This window comes from Pleurodeles waltl, chromosome 6 (genome assembly GCF_031143425.1).
Source record: "Pleurodeles waltl isolate 20211129_DDA chromosome 6, aPleWal1.hap1.20221129, whole genome shotgun sequence".
NCBI classification, from domain to species: Eukaryota; Metazoa; Chordata; class Amphibia; order Caudata; family Salamandridae; genus Pleurodeles; species Pleurodeles waltl.
In genome coordinates, this window is record NC_090445.1 from 406837781 (window position 1) to 406864529 (window position 26749).

The window sequence follows — 26749 nt, forward strand, 5'->3', positions numbered from 1 at the left end:
GGCTCCATCAGTATCAAACTACTACACTCTCGGAGCATGAGTGGCTGCTTGGAACTACAAGGTATAGCCCAAAGTGAACATGCAGCATATAAGATTAACGATAAGCAAAACTTGATAGGATATGAGTCATCTTTTTTACAGGCTGGAATTATAACCACCCCTAGTACTATTGAGACAACAGACATTCATAGATCATGAAGGAAGGACTGCAGATCACTCATAGCTCCAGAGGCTCATGGACAATCCATTAATACGCAGGGGAGGTGAGAGAAAAGACAGGGAGGGACATTCTGAAGCAGTGGGCGGGCCAACAGTGTCTGAACCTGGGCCTACCTTTTCCATCTCCACTTTCCCTTTTCAGCACAAACTAACACGAGTACCCATTGCATGAGATCAATAGCGACCATTACCTCATAGCTAACTGATTGCAATGTAGTGGGATCTGACAAGCTCAGTAATGGGAACCTAGCTATAGGAGGCATTCTTCACCACCAGCATTTCCTCTAAAATACAGATGCACTGGTTGCTCTTACCCCAACTCCTTATCAAGCATCTCATTCATCCTCTGTTTTTCTCTTTGAAGAACCTAACACCCAACATATTAAACAGATTCTTGTCTCCTTAGGTACAGCCGGATTGGTCACAAATAGAAAAGTTCAATTAGTCAGGTCTATTTTTTTAATAATATTTTATTTTTCTGGGACACAAAGAGTAATTATTCACTCAAATGAAGATTTACGGAGAAACCCCAGATCAAAACACTTAAAGTTTCCCTTTTTCGAGGCAGGCAATATTCCGAGCGCACATCATTACAATTTAACTGGGATTATCACATCCAACAGGACAGCCAGCATTAAGCACAACGAAGAAGAGAAGAGAAGAGAAGAGAAGAGAAGAGAAGAGAAGAGAAGAGAAGAGAAGAGAAGAGAAGAGAAGAGAGGAAGGGAATAGTGAAAGAGAAAAGATTAGAGAAGAGATTTGAGGAAGAGATTAGAGAAAGGGAAGAGATTAGAGAAAGGGAAGCGATTAGAGAAAGAGAAAAGATTAGAGAAAGATTAGAGTAAGGCAAGAGATTAGTGAAAGAGAATAGAGATTAGAGAAGAGATTAAAGAAAGAGAAGAGATTAAAGCAAGAGCAGAGATTAGAGAAAGAGAATAGAGATTAGAGAAGAGATGAGAGAAAAAGAAGCGATTAGAGAAAGAGAAGTGATTATAGAAAGAGAAGAGATTAGAGATAGAGTAAAGATTAGAGAAAGAAGAGATTAGAGAAAGAGAAGAGATTAAAGAAAAAGTAGAGATTAGAGAAAGGATAGAGAAGAGATTTAGAGGCAATAGAAGAGATTAGAGAGAGTTAGAAAAGGAGAAAATGATTGAGAGAAGGTTAGAGATATTAATATAGACAAAGTGCAGGGAAAAGAAAATGAAAGGAAGGAATAGGAAAAGAACAAGAAATAAAGAAAAGAAGAACCAAAAAAGTAATGTAAATTTGAGAAAGAGAATGCAGCGAGAGAGCAAAATGGAGAAAGTGAGTTAAGGTTTCTAAGAGAAGGATGAGAGGAGATAGAGAAGAAAGAAATAACTAGAGAATGTGTGGGAGCGATGGAGAGCGAGAAAGGGAGGTGTGAGAGAATGGATTTAAGAAAGAGATAGTGGACAGAAGAAATCAGAGAGGAAGCAAGGAAGGACAACAGAAAAAACAGCAAAGATGAAGACTGCGCAAGTGAAGAAAAGTGGTCACAAAGAGAAGGTCTGAAGAGGGAAGCAATCTAGAGACAGAAATGTTATAGTAGAATATCAGAAGCAAGAGAGAAAGGTCGAGAGTGCAAGGGAAAGAAGGAAACGGTAGAGAGATACACTTAGAAGTCAGATAAATAATAGAAGAAAGAAAGTAAAAAGATGAAACAAGGAAGAAACAATCAAAAGAAGAAAGGAAGAAAAAGAGGGAATGAGAAGTCTATGTGAGTAATGGAAAAGAGAAACAAACAGAGGGTGGAAAGGGCATAGAAGGAAGGAAGGAAGAAAGGAACAACTGAGTGAGCGATACAGAGAATGGGAAAGGGAGCTAGAGGAATAGAGAAACAAAAACAAAGGAGGTTTATGATAAAAGTTGGAAGAAAAAAGTAGGGATTGAGAGAGGAAAATGAAGACAGAGATTGAGTGAAAGAATAGAAATTGGAAAACGGAAAGGAAAAAAATTAAAAAGAAAGAACAAAGGACACAATTAGGAAAAGCAAAAAAAACAAAAAAGCAAACCTAAGACACCCAGGCTATCTTGCTGGTTTAAACTGTTTTGCAATAATATTGCTGCCTTCTACAGAGCTGCCAGTTTAGTGCTCGTGTCAGTGTGCCAAACACCTACCTTTGCAGCCCTCTTTTTTTATAACTGTAGATCACTAGGTAACAGTCATTCAAGTCTTTTATCTGTGTCCAATGCCGCTGACTGATACGAATCTGCCATTTTAGTCTGAAGGATATTTTCATGACTACGGACCCCTGATCTGTTGATGTGCTCTTTCACCTATCCCTGGCTGTAGAGAACTGTCTCTGTCTGCTGAGGACCTCTAGGAAGTTGACATGTGGCTGCTCTGTGTGAAAGTTTGTGAAATCCTTGGGATATTGCCCTTATACTCCTTATACTCCGTCCTCTATTTCCATGGGTGTCGTTTGCAGATCAGCTCGCATCCTATCCCCTTATCTACTGCCCTGTTTTGGACCTTCCCCCAAAGTCAGGTACCTTCTGTTTCCATAACTATGGACCACCACTTATCTAACAAGGTAGCCTTATCTTCTACTGCCATGGCTATTGGCCGTTGAGAAGCTCTCCTTCCTCCTCCTCTATTATGCTGATCTCTGTAAACATTTTGGATTTGCTTAGTGAGCTGTGCTTCTAGTTCCGCCCAAGTTTCTATTGGTATGGAACCCTAGTTGGCTGTTTCAGAAGACTCAGTGTGGTTCCAGGGTTCTGTATTGAGAGAACTATAGCTTTTTTGTATCTTTCGTATTTCCATTAGCATTGGCCTCTTTTATGTTGTCCTGGTAGCACGTCTTATGCCAGAACTGTGGAACCCAAAATATTTTTCACCTTACGTTACTTTGATTTCCATGGCCTGGGTGGCTAGGGACATTTCCTCAGAGAGCCATTCCTGCTTCTGTTGATGACCCTGAGAAAGTTGCCTTTCTAATGTTTTGCTATTTTATGTATGCCATTTATCCTTATAGTAATTCTTCTGTTTCAGTGGTGGTGCGCCCCCTGTCATCTACTATACCAGTATATCTTATTTCCATGGCTTCTTGCAATGGATCACCTCGGAGCCATACTTGGATCACCTGTCTATTGCCAATGTTGTATTGTTTTGGACTTCAGCCTGTGGTTATCTAAGCCGCTCTTTAATTTCTGAGCTGTCCTTCCCTGGGATGCAGTCTTTTTAGCACCTTTTCTATTTCCAAATCCACGCCCCCAGAGGACTGCCTTATAACCTGCCTCTCTTAATTATCCCTTTAAAAACAGTTATAACACGTTTTGAAAGTTACTTATAGTGCTTCACTCATATTTTGCTAAAATAGGCAATCTATGAAAGTTTTTTTTACTACTCTCTAAAAAGCCTGCCCGCCCATACAGTCCATAATATGCACTGAATGGTTCTAGTGTTTAACTGAGAGAAATCAGGATAATTAAAGAAAGAGATGGGTAAACTAGTAACATAACATAAATGAATACCAGGAAGGAAGGAAGAAAAGTAAAGAGATGTAAGAAAATAGAAGACAACACCACAGCAGTCCATTTAGGGAACAAGAGAGGTGCTGGTGTGTTGCTACTCAGTCACAGGCAGAGTGTACTGGGATCCACTGAATGCCATTCCACATTCAGAATAGACAGAAGAACAGGGGTGGTTCTCTTTCTGTGCAGCAGGTCTGTGGGGAACGTCCCTCGTTCAATGCAGGTCAGTGAGTCTCTCCTTGGCCCGGAACCAGGTGCTGCATTATTGACCAATGTCCCAGGAGGTACAAACATGACTCCACGGCGAGTGATAGTGAAGATGACGGCGCAGCCAGTGGAATGAGAGTGATGGAATTTGTCCATGGACGGTTTATTGCTAGCGCATGGAAGGAATAGGAGACCGCGACCGCCTCAGAGGGTATGGTGAACTGTAGCGGGACGTAAGAGGAGAGAGCCCCAGTGCGTTTCCTGTCACACCTGCTATGTTGTTTAGACTTCTGGATTTTTCACAGCCTTGGTGAAGAAAACATTATAAATGCAAAGTTAGAGTCAGTCATCTCAAGAAAAATCTCATTACAGTCAGGTAAAGGTAAAATTAAGGTATCAAAGAGAATTATAGGGCCCAACCCACGCTAGGTAGTATCAGCCACATACATAATGACTATACAAGAGAGCGAGAGTACGATCACAATGTGAAAACTGCACGGAAACTGGATGTTTCTGCTGACTTCCCCTTGGTGGATTGGGAGTGAACAGGGGAGCCGTTCTTTCCATCAGACCTATGCCTGCACCTTAAGTCATTACCAGCAGTCAACTCTTCAGTGTTCATGTGTGAGACAAGTAGCATTCCCTTTCTAAGTGTTGTGTGTCATGAACACTGAAAATATAATGAGCGCGATCATTAAGGCCTTTAATTTTACACACTAGAAAAGATATTGCTGTCTATTGACCTTGTACATCTGTGGAGCTTTCTCCAGAGAGAAGCCAGTTTACAAATTTATCTCCGGCTCCGTTATTCTCCGAGGAGAGACAGAAGGGGACTCTCTACCTATATTTTTTAATAAAACTCACCCACCCACAGACAAACTGAGACTCATGATTTTGCTACGGAGCAAGATTTGACAGTGGAGACTGAGCTGCCATCCTGCTCTCGATGGGCAACTGCTACAGACAGCGAAGCCAAGCAGTGAGCGTAATAGCATTCTGATGGTATTCAAGCTAGGACTTGCAACAACAAAATAATGAATTAAACATGTCTATGGTGTAGGAATGGTTGACCACTTAAATATGTTGCTGTCTTCATGATAACTACAAGCCCAACACATATGTCGACGGTATATGAAACGCATTCTAAAGGAAAAAGAAAAAAGAAAAATAACCCCTCATTCGCCATGAGTGAGAAAACTAATCTAAGCCACTGAATGATTTCGAAGAAAATATCCAACCATTACCAGGTTAAAAATGAACTTACCAATACATCACTGGAGAAGAGAAGATTCATCACAACCATCCCCTGAAGCGACTGATAATTCACCCCAGCCATTATCTGGAAAGAAAATCCATCCCAAAAGTCACCTGAAGGATTCCAGAACTTACTCCATCCATCCCTTGTACGCAGATAAATTCCTTTAACTATTTGGCAGGGATATGGAATCACAATATCTAACTTTTAAAATCAACCTGCACATATATCAACCCTATAGTATCAACTACCACTATATTTCGAGGTAATTCACCATTAGATGGGGTTTAACTCGTAACTGCACGGTACTGGGTGGATTTACCACACAGTAATATTACATTTGTATGTAAATCCGTCCCATTAACGTCCAACTTGTAATTGAGGCCTACCCATGTAGATGCTTACCTTTATGACACAGTGGTAATCAATTTTGGTGGTTGGGGTGTACATATGTATATATGCAGGGGAATATTATTGAACTCGATATTGTGATATAGAGTCCTAGCGTGGCTTAAATATAAAGCATTCAGGAACACTACCAAACCTCATCCAATCCCTCCAAACAACAACTGCCATTGAATAATGTTAAAACTGTTGACAGAACCCTCCAGCCATTCTTGGTTAAAAGAAATGTCACTCTTCGTCTACAAGCAACCCAGTTATCCCTTGCAGATGAAATATTATGCTATGCTGACAGCTTGCGAGGTAGTATTCAAAGACAGATAAAAAAAAGTGATGATTGAAATGTTTGAATTAACCCGAACCACTGGCAATTAGTCTGAGCCCCATTCCAATCCATTGTGTTTTTTGCCCTCTGTGCTGCTCGAGGCAGAGAACAACCTTATGCAAATCAGACTTGCTTCTGCTTCAGTATGTAGATTTCTAAAACATTTGAGAACCCAAGTGAATCAAGTGAATCATCTACTGCTGACAGATACACCAATATGTCTAATAGTGGGTTAAAGAATTTCTGAAACTTTCAAAACAATCCGGACAGGCTGATGCATTTTTCCCGAAAGAGCAGTACTCTAAATATACTTTGATCTACAGCTAGTTACAGCTGATTGTGTCTTCATAAAACAAGTCAAGTCACAAACTATGGAAAATGTGGCAAACAAGATGTTAAAAACATAAGAAAATTCCAAAATTCACCAAGAGTAAATATTGGACAAAGTTACCATGTGATTTAAATTCAGTTTGAACGTACAGCTCAAATTCATATCAGAAGGTCATACCACGCTATCTCATGCATTGAAGATATGTCCAATTTGCAACACGTCGAGCACTTTAAGATGAAGAGGTGGCATTATAGTACTGGCTTATGGATATATGATGTTATGTTATGTATGAGGGTAGTTACGAAGCACACACACACCTTAGAGTTCAATGGCACTTTCATACAACTAAAAGCTGTGAAAGGCAGCAGAAAAGCCTCCTACCTCAGGGGAATGTGTAGCATTGTTATGAGGGAATAGTAGTTATATTCTGAATATTGAATTGTGTTTGTGTGAGGGTTCTGGCAGTGACCAGTTTGTCAGCTGCTGCCAGGATCCAAGCAGGGGAGGTTGTGTTTGTGTCATGGGCTCTACAATGTGTGAATAAATCTTTTGACACACCTACCTTCACGTGTTGGAGCCTTCATCACCTATTGGCAATGAGCGGTCTCCATCACAGTTTCTCGTGGCACCCACAGACTATGGAAACATCGTTCAGGAGTGTCGACCTTCAGAAGGATTGTGACAAACTCCTAAATAATAGTAAATATGGCAAAGATGACACCATTGAAAGTGTCCCTGCTTTTGAGGAAATTCTAAGAAGCTAAGTCAGTACTTTGTGGGGCGCACTACTGTGGCGTTCAACCTGTGTCTCTAGTCAGCATGTCAGAGTAGGCATGTCCAGAGGAAGTCTGCTTCCAACTCGAGCAAGTATAGGTTTGGGGGCCTGTTGCTTGTGCATCTCGTGAAGTCATCGTGAGGAGTCACGCGCTTTCATGAAATGACAAGCTCATCATTGGAGGAGTTAAACGTCATCACGTACCATCACGTTTTCGTGGTGGCCATTAGGGATTGGGCTACATTCTAGGCCCAATCCCTTCGAGATGGTGTTTACGCATGCCTGCATCTCTGGTGATAGGCACACCTGAAGTCTTAATTGCTAGCATTTCTGTTGCTCACCACACCTGCATTTGCAGTGACAGGTGACACCTGATGTTTTAGTTGTTGGCATTTCTACAGTGACAGGCACACCTGAGATTTTGACAGCTAGCATATTTGAAAGCATTCAAAGAGACGTTTCTATGGCCTACGTACATAGAGACAGCAGTGCTTAATTTGTAAATAAAAATGTGCCGGTGCCCAAAGCCCTCTTCTTAAATGTGCGGCTGCTGCAATTAAATGTGCGAACACGGAATACTCAGACAGCGTAATCCTGAAGCCATCAAGGGCCTCTTTAATCCATTTACATCCGCTCCCTGCCCTTATGGCTGACTCTTGCAGCTTTCTGCTCTCTCCCTTTGTGACACTTTTTTGTTTTTCTCTTCTTCCGCGTTTCCCCAATGTGTATTCTGATCGCAATAATTGCCTGAGGCAGAAAATTAAGCGTCAGCCCTCAAAAATAAGTGCCGGTGCTCCTCAACAGAAACAAAAAGCACAAATTAAGCACTGAGTGACAGGCATACCCGAAGTATACTGTGAGGTACTTTCCATTCATAAATATAAAGTTGTTTTTTTTTGTTTTTCATAAGTGTTAAGGCTTAAGTTTAAGATACTTGAGATACTTCAGCACATATATCTAGCATGGCATCTAATTTTCACCAATTTGTACAGTCACCACCATTTTTACAGAATTCAGGAAACCAGCAATTAAGTGGAAACTGTGGTTCAGTTTATTCGAAAACTACCTAGGACCAATTGATGCGTCTGGTTATTTTGCCACGCGTAAATTGGCACAGCAGTTTGGTACTTTGAGCCGTGCTACGCAGGAAGTGTTTGATAATTTGCCTACGTTACCACCACCAGGTGGGGATGGAGGTGGAGACTGGGATGCTTATAAAGAAGATGTGGTGAAATTATCTAAACACTGTTCAGATGAACCAAGTATTATGTTAGAAAGACCTATTACTTCAAGCATAATCAACAAGCTGAAGAGAGCGTTGACAAATATGTGTCAGCCTTAAGAATCAGCTATTTATGATTTTGGTGCCAAGATAGATGTGTACATCCGCGATCAATTTGTTTACAATTGCTATTTGAGGAAAATTCAAGAGAGATTTTTTAAGACGTATTAATCCCATGTCAACAGACGTCATTCATATGGCCAAGGGCATTAAACGCTCCGTGATTTCCTTGAAAGTATTGAACACTGAAGCTTCTGTTGGCATGCTGTCAACCATTGACATTAATTCTGAGAGTTGCAATGGAATAGTATGCTTAGTTAACGCACATGCAAAAGGCAAAAATCCAAATAGGAAACCCAGTTTACAATGTTATAGATGTTGGTCTAAAAGTCATATAGGAATTAACCACTTTGCCCAGGCATTGGAACTTGTTTCATGAAGTGCAAGAAAATGGGTCATTTCCAAGTTGTATGTAGGAGCAACAGGAACCCACTGAAAATCAGTAGTGTAGATATTTCGGAGGTTATATGTGTAGAAAAGTTAAATAATGCAATTCTAACCATTGAATGTAATTCAGTTACAGGTTCCACCATGGTCAAAGCTCCTGTTGTGGATGCTATTATTGACTGCATACCCCTTCAGGTTACGGCAGATTTAGGATTGCCCATAAGACTTTTGAGAGATAATACCTTTTAAGAGCACTGGGAGAACAAATGTGATTGAATACCATCTGACATCAATACCAAAGCTTTTGAGAAGAAGGACATTGAGATGGTTGGGTATTTTACAACTAGGATAAGGTGCCTAGGAGTTGCCATCACCAACATCTACATAGCCGTCAGAGAAAATATTATTATTGGGTTGCAGGACCTAGCTAGGATGGGGTTATACTTGAAACCAGGAGCGGAGAACCCTGTTGTGGTTGATGAATTGCCTGAAGGGTATGTTGATGGTGAAGATGAGCATCTGCCTATAGCCAGTGTGGCGAATGAGCATGGTAAGAGTGAAGGGTGAAGATCGGTCAGTTGAACACATTCTTCAAAAATTTAAAGATATTTTCAGGGATCAAGTGGGACTAGTGAAATATTATGAGTATATAATAAAGCTCAAACCTTAAGTGCAGCCTGTGGTCGACAAATTGAGGAATGTTTCTCTCACTGTGAAAGAGGATTTGAAGAGTGCCCTGTGTGAAATGTGCTCTGGAGCGATTATTGATTCCATCGAGTCCTCCCAATGGGTTTCCTCCATTGTTGTTGTGAAAAAGAAATCTCAAGAGATACGTTTGTACGCCGACATGTGTGCATTGAATAAAAACATATTGGTTGACTGTCTTGCTAACCCCAAAATTCATGACTTACTAGATAATTTAGTTGGTGCGTATTCTTTTTTCAATAATTGATTTATAATCTGCACATGATCAAATAGCGTTCACACCGGAATCTCAGGACTGAACTGCTTTCATGACCATATTTATGGCTTATAAATATCTCAGACTTCCATTCGGTTCAGTGTCAGCAGCTAGTGTCTTTCAAAAATTGATGGACAGCCTAGTTGGTGATATCCAATAGGCACACATATGCCAATGTGATATGCTAATTTTTGCAAAAAAATAGACAAAGTCATGATTGCATTTCAAGGAACATTTTAAAGGTGCTTTCGCAAAGTGGAATGACTATTAAGCACAATAAATGCAAATTTCAAGTGCAAGAGTTAGAGTAATTAGGCCATAGTACTACGTGACGGTATAAAGCCTAAATTTTAACTTATAAAAGCAATTGAGGATGCAAAAACACCAAATGACAGGGACGTTTAAGATTGTTTCTCAGCCTGGCTCAGTATTATGCATTTTTGTTCAAGGATATGCTCAGTGTGTAGAACCCCTAAAAGATTTGCTTAGAAAGAGAGAACAATTTGTATGGTCTGCTGAATTGGAAAAGGTTTTTGATAAAGTAAAAAAAAAAGTAATAATTAAAGCGCCAGCACCGTGTCCTTACGAAGCAGGAAGTAGATCTGTAATCACAGTGGATGCAAGTTTAGCTTGGTTAAGAGCAGTTCTAAGTCACTGGATGATTGCCTATCACATATGTCACTAGAAAATGATGACAGTAATGAAAGCTTGGATGATAATGAGAATGTGGTGGCCATACTGGATGCGATTGGGGATTGGAGAAATAAGTTGCCTGAGCAAAAGTGGTCAGAGGCATGCAAACTGATGAAAATGTAAAAAAGGTAAAGCATTTTGTAATGATTCACTGGCCAGAGAGTAGATGTTTAACTGGTGAGCTAAATTAATTTTCTAAAATATCAGAAGAATTATCCATTGTGAATGGGCTTGTGATGCACAGGGAGTTATTTGTTCTACCACAAAGTGTCAGACAGGAGATTATGTTGTTAGCTCACCAATGACATTTAGGTATTTTTTAAGATGTGCAGACCAGAATGTCTTCCTTCACACATACACTGTAAGACACAAGAATCGCCATTACATTCTATGCCATTCTCAAAGATTGCTTAAGATAACATAGGTTGGGACTTTTCGGGCCCATTTAACTTACTTCCAGATAAAATGAGATATCCAATTATCTTAATTGACTATTATTCCGAATTGATGTATTTCTAGTTTATTAAGTCACCTAGTACAGATACCCCCATAACATTTTTAGAGAAAGAATTTACTGTGGAAGGATCGCCTAAGGTGATGGCCATAGCTAATGGCACACCTCTTGTTTCTGAAAGAATATGTCAATTTTTTAAGAAGCATGATATATGACATCTAAAAGTAGCATTGTATTCCCCAGGTTCTAATGGTTTGATGGAAAGGGATAAGTGAATCATGAAGGAAGGTATGCAAACAGCTTTGATGCCTGGTCAGGAGGTTTCCAAAATTTTGAGAGAAAAATTTGGAACTACAATATCAGTCCAAATAGTATGACAGAAGAAGCCCCTTTTACCTTGTTACGAGAACAAAAAGTTCATACAAGTTTATTTCTTGAATTGATGAGGGATATTGTGGAAAAGGGAAGTATGGAGCATTCTAGTGGAAATGTACAATATAATGTAGCTTTGAAGCAGGCTAACATGCAATCAATCAATCAATCCACATTTGTAAAGTGTGACTTATCACCGGGGGGGGTCCCAATACGCTAGCTGGGGGATGCAGATCAGTCGAAGAGCCTGGTCATGAGGTCCTTCCTGAACTGAGCTAGCGAGGGGGGCTGCCTGAGGTGGAGCAGCATCGAGTTTCAGGTCTGCACAGAGACAAAGAGGAAGGATCTTCCACAAGCCGTGTTCTTCCTGATCCTGGGGATGGTGGCGAGGTCCAGTTGAGCAGAGCAGAGTTGCCTGGAGGGTGTGTAGAAGGAGAGGCAGCAGTTGAGGTAGGCAGGTCCGATGTTGTGAAGGGCCTTGTATGCGTGTGTCAGGAGCTTCAAAGTGATGCGATAGTTGACGGGGAGCCAATGTAGGTCTCTCTCAGGTAGGCGGAGATGTAACTGTGGCGGGGGATGTCCAGAATCAGTCTAACTGCAGCGTTCTGTATTCTCTGGAGTCTGGTTTGGAGTTTCTTGTCGATTCTGGCATAGAGTGCATTACCATAGTCAAGTTTACTGCTGACGATTGCCTGGGTGACTGTCCTTCTTGTGTCAATGGGTATTCACTTGAAGATCTTCCATTTTCACTGTCAGTGACCCAGCAAGTCAACGCCATTCCCTCCTCCTGCTTCAACACCCTCCGCATGCTTCAGAAGATCTACAAATGGATCCCCACAGAAACCAGAAGAACGGTCACCCAAGCCCTCGTGAGGAGCAAGCTGGACTACGGCAATGCCCTCTACGCAGGAACCATGGCCAAACTCCAGAAAAGACTGTAATGCATCCAGAACGCCTCATCCTAGCAATCCCCTGCCACATCACAGCCCACCCGAGAGACCTACACTAGTTCCCCGTCAACAAGCGAATCAAGTTCAAACTCCTCATCCGCGCTCACAAGGCACTGCACAACACTGGACCAGAATACCTCAACAACCCGATCCGACAGCTTTGCTCCGCCAACCTTGCCCTCGCCACCGTCCCACGCATCCGCAGAACAACCGCCAGCGGCAGATTGTTCTCCCACCTCACCGCCATGATATGGAACACTCTTCCCACCCAGGTGGGTCAGACTAAGGACCTACAGGAGACATGTCAAGACATGGCTGTTCGAGCAGTAGCAGCCACCCCCTCAGCTCCTTGAGACCCTCAAGGGTGAGTAGTGTGCTTTATAAATTCTCTGATTGATTGTTTGATTGAGAATAGGACGAGAGTGTGGAATCATGAGGAAGAGACGATGTTGACTTGGCGGGCCATGGACAGTGACGAGTCGAGAATGATGCTGAGGTTGCGTGCGTGGTCGGTATGATATGGGACAGTTCTGAGGACACTAGGCCAGCAGGAGTCATCACAGGCAGTAGTGGGGGGGCCCAGCAAGAGGATCTCCATATTGCCCGAGTTGAGCTTTAGGCAACTGTCTCTCATCCAGTCAGCAAATGCCTTCATACTGGTGCTGAAGTTCTTTTTTGCATCTGATGGTTCGTCGGTGAGAGGATGAGCTGTGTGTCGTCAGCCTATGAGACGATGTTGAGCCCATGGTGTCTGACGATCTTGGCGAGCAGGGTTATGAAGATGATGAAGAGGGTGGGGCTCAGGAAGGAGCCCTGGGGAACTCCACATCTGGTTTCCGTCAGCTTTGAGGTGAAAGGTGGGAGCCTGACTCTGGGTTTGGCCGGTGTGGAAGGACTGGATCCACCCCAGGGCTTTGCCGAAGATGCCAGTGTCGTTTAATCTGGTGCATAAGGTGGTGTGGGAGATGGTGTTGAAGGCGGCAGAAAGATCGAGGAGGATGAGGGCTATTGTTTTGCTGCAGTCCAGTAGAGTGCAAATGTCTTCCGAGGAGTGCGGTTTTGGTGCAAATATCATAAGACAAAGGAGAAGTGTCTATGGGAATCCAATTGGTGTACCTAGCTTCAGTTGGAGAGTCAAGTATCAGAATATTGTGGCGATACTCAACCTTATGATGTGCATGCTCCAGTAAGGGATGAATCTCACAGTGAAGTTTCAGGTTCATCAGGTTTAACAAGAAGAGTGGGTGCACAGGTGGTAAAAATGCCATGTAAATTTAAAGACTACTTAATGTATTAGCTTGTGTTATACATTTATGCTTAAAAAGACATAATATTTTGCACATAAAAACTACTTACTGTATTGAATTGTATTTGTTTATTTATACATAGAACTGTTGTTACTACCGAAAAATTATTTTTAATATTATTGTCATTTTGTTTTGTTTTCAGTTTACATTTTCATTTTGTTTTCCGTAAAGTGGAAGGTGTTGTAGTATTATTATGAAGTAATGATGGTTCTATTCAAAATATTGGAATGTGTTTGTGTGAGGATTCCGTCAGTGACCAGTTTGTCAGTTGCTGCCAGGATCCAAGCAGGGGACGTTGTGCTTCTGGTGTGGGTGCTACAATGTATGAATACATCTTTTGAAACATCTACCTTCACAAGTTGGAGCCTTCATCAAAGAATGCCTGTCTAAATAACCACAATTTAAAGATTTTTCTAAATCTCAAATAATTAGGCTCTTGACAGACTTCTGCTGAGAGGGAATTTCAATTTGATGGTCTGCCATGATTCTGTGGTCAACTGCTTCAAAGGCAGCAGCACTTAAGCTGAGGTATGCCCACCATTAACATCTAATCTGAGATCATCTATTATGGACAGCATAACCTAGTATGGGCAGGGCAAAAGCCAGCTTGCAGTGGATGACAAAAGTTTAGTTAGGAAAAGAACTAACTTAGCTCCTGGGTGACATATGATTCTAATACTTTAGCCAGATATTGTAGGAGCTAAGGTAAAAATATTTTAGTTGTAAGGGACGTTCTCCCAGTTTCTTAAGCAAAAGGAGTACGACTGTAGATTTAAACATAGTCGGCACTGAACTATGAGAAAGTGACTTATTAAGAAGCTCCAGCATAGATTCAGCAATGACTTCGGACAAGGATTGCATAACTGCAGGAGGGCAAGGGTCTTTGAGAGAACCTGACCTCTTCACTATCTTCAATAAAGTGATTAATACCTTCTTTTTGATGGGAGGAAATTAGTAAGTGTCGGGCAGGCAGTTCCTTATTCTCTTTTGCATCTTCAACCTGAGATGCAGGAGAAGTTACAGAAATACTTGTGTTGATAAACTTAATTTTTCTATGAAGAGGGTGTCAAGAGAGTTACAAAGCTCCTCACAGGGCTCTAAGTCACAGTTGACTCTCGGTATTAAATAATTCCTGAAGAATTTTAAAGTTTCTCTTTGCTTATTGGTGGCATCATTAATCTTTGTACTATAAAAGGTTGATTTAACCTTAGGTAGTAGTTGTGTATGTTGCCTTGCTTCTTCTTTTTGAAAAATTATTTTATTTACCCCTTAGTCAGAGTGCCAGTGTGCTTCCAATAGATAGAGAGTGAGTTTAGCTGTCCCAAGTTTGTCATTGCTTAAAGGGGGGCCTGAGGGTGTTTAGGTGCTAGGAGCTTGGCGATTATAGGCATTTAAAAACCAGCTGGTCAAGTCAAGAGCAGCAGAGTCGGCCTGGGCATTAAGATCAACACAGGATGCAAATAGAGTGGTAGCCATATAACATGATTGATCTCCTCCTAGCTGCTAAAAAGATTATCCGAGGAATTTCCCTGAGCAATTGTGAAATTACAAATGTAATGAGAAAGTGATCCAACCAGGCGAAAGGCAAGGTATGTATTTGTTTGACTTAACTATTGTAAGACCAACCTAGATCAACTGTGTGAGTCGGGCCTGTGTCATTTGAATACATGATAATGAAGTCATAACATGGACAAAATCTTTATGGTCTAGGGGCATATCACACCACATACTGTCACCATCTGTTATCATGTGTTGATAAGAGGTGCATAAAGAGCATTAGTAAAAAAAAAGATTTCACAAAAATAGGCATAAGCTGAGAAGGGTGGCAAAACACTACAAAGACAAAGCAACTTGAGGGAAAACATTTTTTTACAGTGAGTAAGTTAACTTCAGGATAGGGTTATATTCCACCATTGAGATATTCAATGAGCTTAGCTCCAGGCAATCACTGCCATTCCTTTTTGTCACAATTTTGTCCAGCGCCTGCCATAAAAAATATTGAGAAAGGCTCTCCTTCTTCCTCCGAAACTGCACCTTGAGTTAAGACATATAAACTAATTTCCTCATCATCACACTCTTGGCTCTCATTACTACCTATCTTTGTCACTATCCTTTTTTCCAGATGAGCAGTTGTGTGGACTCAACTGATGAGGAGAGCTCTTGTAAACTGATGATCCACCTTGGTAACCTAAATGATATAAAGGAAACGCTTACTTTTTTATTACCGAATAGTTGTGCACAGTATGAGCTGTTCTTTCCCTTGCCTTCTGTAACAAATGTTACCTCAAGTCCTAACAGATTCTTGATACACATTGTCTTAGAAATGTAGGTCCAGATTTATGAAAAATGGCGCTTAATGTCATGAAGCGCAAATTTTCTTGCGGTCCATTTCATCCCCCCTAACTCCACCATATGTGTGCCAAATTTAACATATGGCGTAGTTTAGGGACTATAGCGTCATAATTTTTTATGCTATGGTTGTACTTTTCAGGATTAGAGCCAACAATTTTGGGGCTAATCTGGCAAAGTACATAGAGGCCCACTATAAATAATGGTGTGCCTCCTTTGAACACCTGCTCTGTGCAGATGTTAAAAATGGCACAGTGGAATCTTACAGATTCCACTGTGCCATTTTTGCGGGCCCCCTAATGGGGGAATGCCCCCCTTGCATACATCACGCCTGGCGCAGGCATAATGTGGTGCAAAGGTTTACCAGGTGGTGCAATGCAAGCATTGCGCCACTTTGTAAATATGGTGTGATGTTTTTGCCACATCAGCTTCAGAAAAATGACGCTAATGTGGTGATAATAGGTGCTAGGCCCTTCAAACATTTGGACCGTAGTACCTTATGAACTTCCCATAATTTTCATTCATCCCAAGAAACAAAAACAACTCCTCTATATTGACTGTCTCCCACATCATATTGATAAAGTCTGCCATCTCTTTCTCAGGATTCACTCCATCACCTGGATGATTTGGATGATCCAAATATTTTACTTCTTTCACTCTAATTCTCAATTGTTTGCATTCAGGGCCATTCTACTCAGCACATTCTGGAGTATTTCATCATACTCTGTAGGTTTATAGTAACTTATTGAGAGTAAGAAACAGGAAGGCAGACCCACTAATATCCCCCAGCTTACTTGGGGATAATGTGTTTTTGGCAACTACCCGATCCTGTCAGAGACTGTGAGTAATACATTTTATTTCAGTCAGTTATTGGAATTGCTTTGCTTGAAGGAAACATTGTTTTAGAATATATGAAAAAACAGATTTGACGATATAAGCGCTATGGTAATCAAAATGAAGGCAATATGTGTAAATTGGAAACTGATAACTGATAATGGTTGATGAAATTACTTATTCCCTGTTGTGAGCTAATGCTATATTTCCACCAAAATCTTGCTAAAATTTGAAGCTTACTAATGGCACATGCTATTTCCTGCATTTTGTTCATAAATTTCCAGTCTTCTACTTTGCCCATTGGCAACGCCAGTCTTTGTCTTTGTTTTGTTTATGCTCTCACAAGAGCAAGATAACAAGCAAGAAAGCATGGCCTTTACACAGACTGTAAATGATGCTCTTTCTGGAATGCCTGAAGCTCCACTCCCCCAGAGAGATTCTTGCATGCACTTTATATATATATATATTATCTCTTAGTTATTTTTGGTTAAATATTAACCTCATAATCCGTGATATGTATCAAGAACAACAACATTTGAGTTGTCTTGCACATTCATTCAGTTTCATTGTGTTTTCTTCAAATATCTCCTTAAATAAATTTACATCATTTGGACTCAAAGTACACAATCAAAGAAGAAACTAATTTCCTCTACGATAATTATAAATGCACATAAATGAACTAGCACATAGCAGTTATAAATGCAAAAAAATATGCGAAACCTTAGGCACTCTGAGGATGTTTCAGATTTCCTCTCTTCTGACCGATGATCTAGTCTCACTACTAAATTAATAAATTCAGCGCAATCTTCTGATAATTCAACAATACTGGATAAACTATCTTTTAAATCATCCCTCAGTTATTCAGGCCATCTAGTCTCACTAATTAACCAGTTGAAAGTAGTAAGGTAAGTGAGGAGGCCCTTGGACCCTTGTAAATTTAATAATTTGTTATCACAAGACTGGATAAAAACATGTTTGGCAAACAATCACGTTCCAATTCCATAGGATGGGATCATTGTTTTCAATAAGTGGAATAGATCAAATGGCAGCAAGACCACCAAGATAGGAAACTACAAAAGCTACTTTAGAGGCATCAGATGTAAATATTTGAGGTTTACACAAAAATTGCAATTGTCATCAGCTGATGAAAGCAGCAAAGAGAGAACTCTTCCCAGTGAATTTTTCAGGGTTGGCCAATGGCACAGATGTCGGAGTGGTCACTGTTACATGTAGATTGTGGTCATAGGGTTTAGCAAGATTGTAATTGGAGGGTTGAGTACCAAATTTTGGGGGTTTAATGATGGGCTTTGGACCTGAGGGATCCCTCCATTGCGTGAAGGATGTGGAGCATAATAGGGTCTCCCTGAGCTCTTGATTCTCGGTTCGTAATTTCAGGATTTGTTCCTGTAAATTTTGTACTAAATCTACCAGCTGCTCAGTAGGGGTTAAATGATCTGAACCAGTTACTGACTTGTGATCCATGATGACTTCGCCCCAAGGGAACTTTAATGTTGTGGCTTGGCTTTCTGTTCTTTGCGAGAACTCACCTGAATTCCAGGCATTCCGGTGGGGCGATGGCAATTCCACAATGCCGGTGAGGACTAACGTGACTGCGATGACGCGTACATTGCCCTTTGGGAAGGGGCTTTTGGGAAGAGAAAATACCAGTTTTTGCTTTGTGGACTGCAGAATAGGACTGATAGACCCTGGGGTGCGTGTCATGCGGGCGCCAGGACTTCTCATTTCTCAAAAATCTGTTTTTGCTTTTTTTTTGTATTCTAAATACTTCACTAATGCATTGAACTTGCATGACGTATTGTACACTGCATAATGTCAGTTGTTGTTGACACATTGTGCATACGTTTCTATAAGGCTGAATAAGTCTCTTCCTCTTTTTACAATACGTTCAGAGTCTCTGAAGCAATGTCCAAACTCAAAATCAACTTGACTAAAGGGCTTCCTGTGTTTTGGCATAATCTCTTTCCAATATTAGTACTAATAAGCTTGCTCTACTTCCAATCTCCTAATTCTCAGGGGAGCTCTTGTTACAGGAAATACGTCTTTCCTTAATGTCTGTTTAGCGGTATTTTGGATTCCCACCCAAATGATAAATCATGCTAGCTCTCATTTTCATACATTATTTAAAAGACAGAGCTAGTAATGAAGATACTAGTTGAAAGTTTCTGAAGAACCCAAACTGTGTTTTTTCACCTTTCCTATTTTCTCTCTTTTACAGGCAATATGAGATCGTCAGCAGAAGAAGGAAGAGGAGAGCCAGGACTCCGTGGGAAGCAGACCAGAGGGTGAGGATACCCGGAACTCAACTGGAGGCTGTCTGGAGGACGTGAAATGCTGGATCTCGACTGGAATCTGGTTGAAGAATGACGAACACTGGAACTCGACTGGAGGCAGGCGGGAGAAAAGGAACTTGATTTGCACTGGAACTTGACTTGAGGTAGGCTGGAGGACAAGGAACTGGACTTGACTGGAAACAGGTGAGCAGAGTAATAGGTATGAAGCCACGCAAGGCCTCAGACACACAAGCATCCTTAAATAATAAAACGTGCATATGTGCCTTTTGGCAGTTGATTGCTTGTTAAGGAAACAAGCAATTATTCCCCTGATTGTGGCACATGTTCAATACGGATCACATTGTAAAGAGCACATGTTTTGGCAGTTACAATTGGAGCAGGTGGAATACAATGAGCATGATAAATAAGCACTGGTTATAATAAATGAGACATTTTTAACAAGCATTGGTTATTTCAAACTTGATATTCAAGGATGAAATGAATATACTCAAATTCGTCTGAATGTTGCAAGCAACAGCATCTTACTGTAACTGAGTTCTTGGATGTGCTAGTGTACCCACAACAGGAGGACCCCACAGTACCCACGCTCTTTACATTTGTCTGACAGTCCTTTTGGAGCTGTAGTGTTGGAGAGAGCTCAAACAATGTTTACTTGTTCTGTTTTGATTGGTCTATGGAGTGCAGTCTTCATGTGAGAGGCCCTGAATTTTGAAAGTTCCTTCAACCTCCCCAAGGTCAGGATGCTCTGTAGCGATTTGCCAGGTTCTTGTAGAATTGCTTCTCATAGCTTTGTGGATGAGCACCATTGTATTACTTGTCCACGTATTTCTTCCTGTTCATCTGCAAATCCCCAGGTGCGGGCCAGCTTTTTTAATCTACAGTCGAACGCGTCCAGAGACTCTTCAGGTTCTTGGCAGATTTGGCGAAATACAAATCTCTTGCAGTCTCTATTCACCATTGGTTAAAAATTTGTATAAATATGCGCTGGTACACAAAGCAAATGTAGAAAGCTAGTTAGTCAGTGTTATCTGCAATGTCTAATATTGAACTCTGTTATGCTGTTACATGGTCGAATAAACATTTATTTTTAATAATAACAGCAGAGAATCCAGTTTTGTTATTATATGTGTAGAGTTAGCTAGGGACCTAGGGAGGGGTGTTTGGGGTGTTACACCCCCCAATAAAAAAAAAATTCTGGTGAAAAGTTGGGTACAAGTGCTTTCAGTCGGGTATGGTGAGGTGTCTGTGATTTCACCAGAAATTTTTACGTAGACACAGACAAAAAAACACACACACCTCTTTGAAACTCCTCAAAAACGTTGCTTATTTTACAGAACAATGCATTTACTCTCACTTACTTCCCCTGACAATCCACATTTGTCTCACTTTACACTGCCATTTTAGCCCGTCTGATGCGCCCTGTTTGTTGCATTTGTTTGAAAATCTGAAGTGCCCCCAATCTTACTTACCAAGCTACAACCCAGCCTAGAGAAAGGACCATGATAACAGTATATCCTTCATGTGTGTCTCCATTTAGAAGCAAAATATGGAAATAGAAAAACACTACTCCTTTTTCATTGTTTCGCATCCAGGGTTCATAATCTCTTGTGTAACCCCTAACAGTGAGAGATATAAGAAAGGGAGTCAAGACCAGATAATGTTGTGCCAATACCGAGAAATGCACAGAATTATCAAAGGTGTTTTTATCAAGAAGAAAAATCTTCTGTGTCTACCAGGGGTGGCTGGTACCCTTTGAACGTAGTGATGTGCCCTACCACTTCCCCCAAAAAATAAAAAAAAACCTCCCTAAACAACCCCAAAGTAAACCAACCCTCCTACCAAAAGCCCAAAATAAAATACCCCCTCCCTCGAAAAGCCCAAATAAAAATATACACACTAACTACAAAATAAAACAAAACCACTACACTTAAATTGATTACCCATTCACATGCATTACACCCTTACATGCATTACACATTTGAAATAAAATAAAATAGCACAGCACTTACCCACCGGCTGCATGTCCTCTTGTATTCGTCTGCTGTCTCTGCAGTGGAGGATGAGCTCCACTAACCAATCCAGACACAGCTCTCATGACATTAACCAGCATGAGAGAAGTGCCTGGATTGGATGGAGTGGGCTGGCTGGACACTGCTTTAGGCCCTGGAGGCCTGTGCTTGGCTCCACCCAACTGTCATTAGATTGCTGAGTGGAGAGCTTCAAAGTGTACATGGCGCTTTGGCCGGCACAAAACAGCTAGTCAAAGTGACATGCACACTTTGGAGCGTCCAGTCAGCCCTGCATCTAACCTGACACACCCAGCATGTCTGTGGGCTCAGGGCTTGTGCTGCTGTAATGCACACTGTGCCTAAAAAAATATAATGTCAATGAAATCTTTTCATTGTCATTTTATTTTTGCCTGTGCGGCTCGCATCGGGCTGGGGGGTGACGCTCTCCTGCCTTTGAGAATAAACCGCTGCTGGTGTCCACATCAGGAGGTGTCTCTGTTATAAGAAGACATGGGGGGTTATTCCAACTTTGGAGGAAGTGGTAATCCGTCCCAAAAGTGACGGTAAAGTGACGGATATACCACCAGCCGTATTACGAGTCCATTACATCCTATGGAACTCGTAATACGGCTGGTGGTAAATCCGTCACATTTGGGACGGATTACCCCCTCCTCCAAAGTTGGAATAACCCCCTGGTGTCTACATCAGGATGTGTCCGTGTTATAAGCGGTCAAGAAAATGCCAGCTGCACATATTCTGTGAGGAAATAGGAAATTACTATGTACTAGGCTCAGAGGTCAATAAACCAGATCCCACCATCGTCCATCGATGGCATTTAATTGGTACCAGGGGATGTCATCATTGAGACAGAATTGATGAACACAAAATCTGTAGACCCATTGTTGTTCCCTATTTAGTAAATTGTATTTTATTTTCATGTATTTTGTGGGATCCATGGTTTGTCAATGATGTTTGTCATTTTTGCATGTGCACCTTCACCATGTGGGTCCTAAAAAAGGCCTCTGAATCTTTTTGAAATGGAAATTAAGGTGGAGTCCATACATACCTGGCCAGCCAAACAAGGTGCTGATCTGGCATAAGGGAGGTAAATCAGGGGCGGTCCTGGACCCTGAAACCAACCTCTCCCGTGTACCTTTCTTTCTCCCTACTGCTGCCATCCCCTAAGCATGAAGACTATTTGTTTCCTGATGTTTTTGAGTAGCTGGGATATTTAGAGTTTTAAAAAAATGTAACAATGGCACAAATATTTAGGTATTGAAATTCAGGTAAACTCTGAAACAGCACAGTCCTGAAACATCAGCTAAGAAAGAAAGTCAGGGATGGGTTGAGCAACGATTCAGTAACACATACTCTGAACAAGTAATTCAGCCAGCTCAGGACATACACGGAAGCTGATAAGCTCTCTTGGGTATCGTCACCACACTTGCACTTTTGTCTGCAAAGCCTGCCCTCCAGAGCCATATTTCTAAACCCAGTCATATTTACTGCAGCATGAACAGAAATAGAAGACTGTTCAGACCAAAAGGAACAGAAACTGTAAGAGATGCTGGGATGAGGGAGACTGAGTATTGTAATTAATATGGCCCATCATGTAAAAGCAAAGCAGTAGTGTCAATCTTACAGATTCGAGGGCCAGTCTTATGAAGATTTTAAATGACCTCCAACTCACCCTAACAGTTATATATGCTAGTTGCAACACTGTCAGAAAAGGAAGCGCAGATGAACAAATAGCCAAGTTTATGTGCTGTCACTATCTAGGGATCTGACGTCTGATGCCTGTACAGGCTCATATCACCTCTACCACCACATGACCTATTTCAAAATGCTACTAACATACCGAGTTTTGTTACACATGTATGGTATGTATGGCAATTGTATAAGTACTTTGCACATCAAGTTGAAAGGGCATGACTGTATGGATCTGATTAGAATCAGCATATGTCATGATTGTAATGTTCTTAATAACATATGTTTGTCCTAACATGTCAATTTTTTTACTGTTCTGAAGTGTAGGGTCGGCTTGTGTCAGCTGAGAGGCGTTGGAGTGTGTCTTTTAAAAGCAATATTAATACAAAAAACGTGCAATATATTGTGTGATGAAGCTGCATAGAAAATATGTTAGCATAGAAAATAATGCACACATTTGAAATGTGCCCACGGGGTGTGGCAACCAATGTATACGAAGTCTAATGAAAAGGATTATTAATTCTGAACTTTATGCAATAATATTTGAATTTGTATTAGTATATCATAATTAGAGTTATGTATTAAGAGTTGCTTCATTAAACGAAAAGGGCTTAAATTTTGCGAGGGCTTGGGCCTAGCTGCCTGGCCTCATATTGAATTGTATTTTCTAACGTGTAATGTGCTGTTTTTCCTGAAGGACACGAAGCTGTACTTTTCCAAGAGCTCTAGGACTGTAGCCATAGTAAATTCTTTCTCATGAGAACCGACTTGCTCAAGGCGATGTTCTTGCTAGATGCAACAGTGTAATTCGTAACAAGTGCAGGGGTTAACGTACTAGGAGAAGACAGTGAAGACACTGACTGGAGCGCAAAGTGTAACATTTCCTACCTGACATTCCAACCGTTGAAGACGTCAATAACATGGACCAATCCGTGGAAAATTCTAGCAAGGTGTTTACCAAATTATTGGACAGAGATAATGATGCACCAAACTTTATCCAGTGAGGAATTAGAGAATAGTTGGACAGTTTTGATTTAACTGCGTGACCCAAGAAGAAACCTTGCTACTCCACTTCACCATCTCCATTTTGCCATTCCTTTTTGCCCTAGGATATTTTTCCATTACTTCCATTTTGTCATCTTCCCGTTCCACCCAAGCCCCTTTTCCGGACACTTTCCTGAGCACATTCTGAGTACTTTAAAACCATCCACTACCACATTCTTGCTTGATGCTAACTTCTTCTCTATCTGAGGGAAGTAATATGTTCCTTAGCTATGCTATTTCGAGACTTTGTCCCGTCCTATCTCTGCTGATGGTGAATCGACTGATGTCCTGAGGACGAAGACTGACGCTGCTGGCTGATCTCTTGGATTGGTAACTATCCGATGCAAATTGTGATTGTCTGTTTGCCTTTTCTTTCTAGGTACCAACTGCTATTTTGATAGAGGCCTTAGTAAATGTTCAGTTCAGTAAATGTTTTGCATGAAGCCCAGCATTCTAATGCTAATTAGAGGTTAGTTAAGGCATTCACTAATACTTTGTGCAAATAGACAAATGACTGAGTTCTTGCTTTGTTGAACCATGTACTAATGAGACTCTGCTAAGTTGATTCATATTAAATGTTGTGTCTAAATACTGAATGAATATAGTCTATGCCTTGATTAAGTTGTGCTCTGATTGCTAGTTAGGAGTGCTTCTGATGTGGTTTATTGATATTGAAGTTAATCAGACATGATATTAGATTGTAACTAATAGGGAAATAAATATCCTAACACTTAACTAAATTGGTGTGGTTATTCATGGCTGAAAGGTCATGATGTGTTCAAATTATTGATTCATATTGATTGTTTATTGAGAAATTGATTGTCATTATTGATTGTTCATTGATTTTTTTGATTGGTGATGCCAAGAAAATATCTCGTACTGGGAAGTCCCCAAACGTGGTCCAAAGGTTTGTCGACCTAAATGCGTCTCCTTGTAAGTTTACTTATTAAGGCTCTGACGTGCTAACAGAGGCAGAGATTATCCTGTCAGATTGTGGGTTTTTGATATGGAATAAACTTGTGCTCTTCATATTTTCTATGCTCAATTCAGTTTATTTCTGTATACACGCATGCTATTATTTTCGGCGACCATCTTTTGAACTCACCAATTGTGCTTTACCCCACATTGGTGCCTTGTTAATCTTTCCAGTTGAGGATTTTGTATTCTACTGGCTGATGCTTGGATTCAGTGCAGAGGACTTCCATCTTAAGGAAACAGAAGAAGTGGGCTGCATAAAATATTTCTTAAACTTACTTTATAGTTAATTGCTTCTTCCCTTGCACACCCTCTCTGTTGCGAGCCATTTCAGTTGCTGGCTTTCTGAGTTCCTTGAGCTCTTTCTCTGCCATGTCAGCTCCTTGCTGAACATCCCTGCGCATCATCGCTGGTGTGTTTTTGCATACTGTTGCAAGCCCCACGTGCCTAAGAAACCAATGCTTAGCCGAATCTCCCTGTGTGTCATTGCTGATGTCATTTGGATACTGTTACAAGCCCAACATGACTCAGATATTGATACACAACCACATTGTGGTGACCATCTTAACTACTTGGGATCACTCCTGTTGGTTTACCTGGATTTAAGGCTTTCGGCTATTCCAATGTTTGCATACTTGTGCCTATCGGTCCTTATGGTGATTGGCACACCAGATTCTACCTACGCATTTCTACTACATTGGCATTCATTTCTTCAGCTGCGACCCTGCCTATCATTTGATGGTGATAGGCACATCTTTAACAACTGTAGCATTTTAACGGTGATAGGCACACCTTGTCTGACTGTTAGAGGTACTTTATTTATAATTGCTGCAAAATATAGATTTTCCTAATTATATTTCACTTGCCTGTTATTGCTGTGACCGGCACACCTCACAAGTTGTATCATCAAGTACTAAATTGGTTAAGAGCATGGCTAGTGCTAGTAATGTTTTCCAGTCACCACCATTTTTGCAGTCTCCAGGGCTTCCGCCAGTTTTATGGCAAAAGTGGCTGCGTATATTTGAAAATTATTTGGTAGCTATTGATGCTTCTAAATACGACGCTGCTCAATGTACTACATTATTATTCAATCATCTTGGTGAGGCTGGCCAGCAAACATTTAACAATTTACCTGTTGTGGCATCTCCTGCTGATTCAGACTCACGGGACAGGCTTTAGCTAGCATGGACAAGCAATTCTCCGATGAGCCATCTATGATGGCAGGAAGACACAATTTCTTTAAAAGAAGGCAGCTGGGGATGAATCTGTAGTGCATTATGTAGCAATTTTAAGAGTTTTAGCCACAAAATGCGAATTTGGCAGTAGTCTTGGTGTATATTTAAGGGACCAATTTGTATTAATTGAGTGAAAAAGACAATTCAGAAAATAATCCTAGCTTGTAAAAATCCTATGTTACCAAGGGATAATGCCCACTACATCCCAGGTTACCAAAGGGTAATGCCTCTACTATACCTGGGCCAGCAGTGTCTTGGCCCTGCCAACTCCCAACTTATTCCTAAGCGAGTGTGACTTGTGAATGTCAATTGTTCATACAGTCCCCATTATCAGTATCTGTTTTGTGCATGGCACACAGTTTTCACATAAGCACACCCAACAACCTCTTACCTATCGCATGCAAGGTCCCAAAATGAGAATTGCACCATAGTTACATTATCCTCTACAGGCAAAGACTGTCATGCATCATACCTCCCAATTACACCTGGAATGCATCTAGAAAGTTTTCAGTGCTATAGTGAGTCACCTCTGCCCCTCACACTTGTACTTGTACCTGCTCTATGCTTCATACTTCACTGTGCATTACCTAATTAACCACAAACCCCAAACCAATGCAATACATGGTGTTACTGTGATGGAGGATACTGGAACATATATAAGTAGCACTGTTACAGCACGGGAACAGAGTCCCCTTTTATGCACTATTATGTTTCGTCGATCTGAGGTTCATGTTGATTCCTTTATATAAATAATGTTCATAAACTATCACCAAATATGATGGTTTCGTTATCTTTATTTATGGTCT

General features: G+C 40.9%; 1 protein-coding gene across 2 annotated transcripts in view; it reads right to left on the reverse strand.

Moving 5' to 3' along the window:
* Positions 1-697: 697 nt before the first annotated feature.
* The window catches only part of KCNC4 (potassium voltage-gated channel subfamily C member 4), a 453824-nt gene continuing 427772 nt past the window's right edge, over positions 698-26749 (reverse strand). The window contains exons 5-6 of one of the 2 annotated variants that reach the window (XM_069238335.1): positions 5189-5263; positions 698-4230 (exon numbers count right to left, since the gene is read on the reverse strand). In XM_069238335.1, the coding sequence (XP_069094436.1) occupies positions 5196-5263 (68 nt within the window). In that variant the 3' untranslated portion in view covers positions 698-4230; positions 5189-5195. The remainder of the gene's footprint in view (positions 4231-5188; positions 5264-26749) is intronic. The other variant, XM_069238336.1, reaches the window with a different exon arrangement.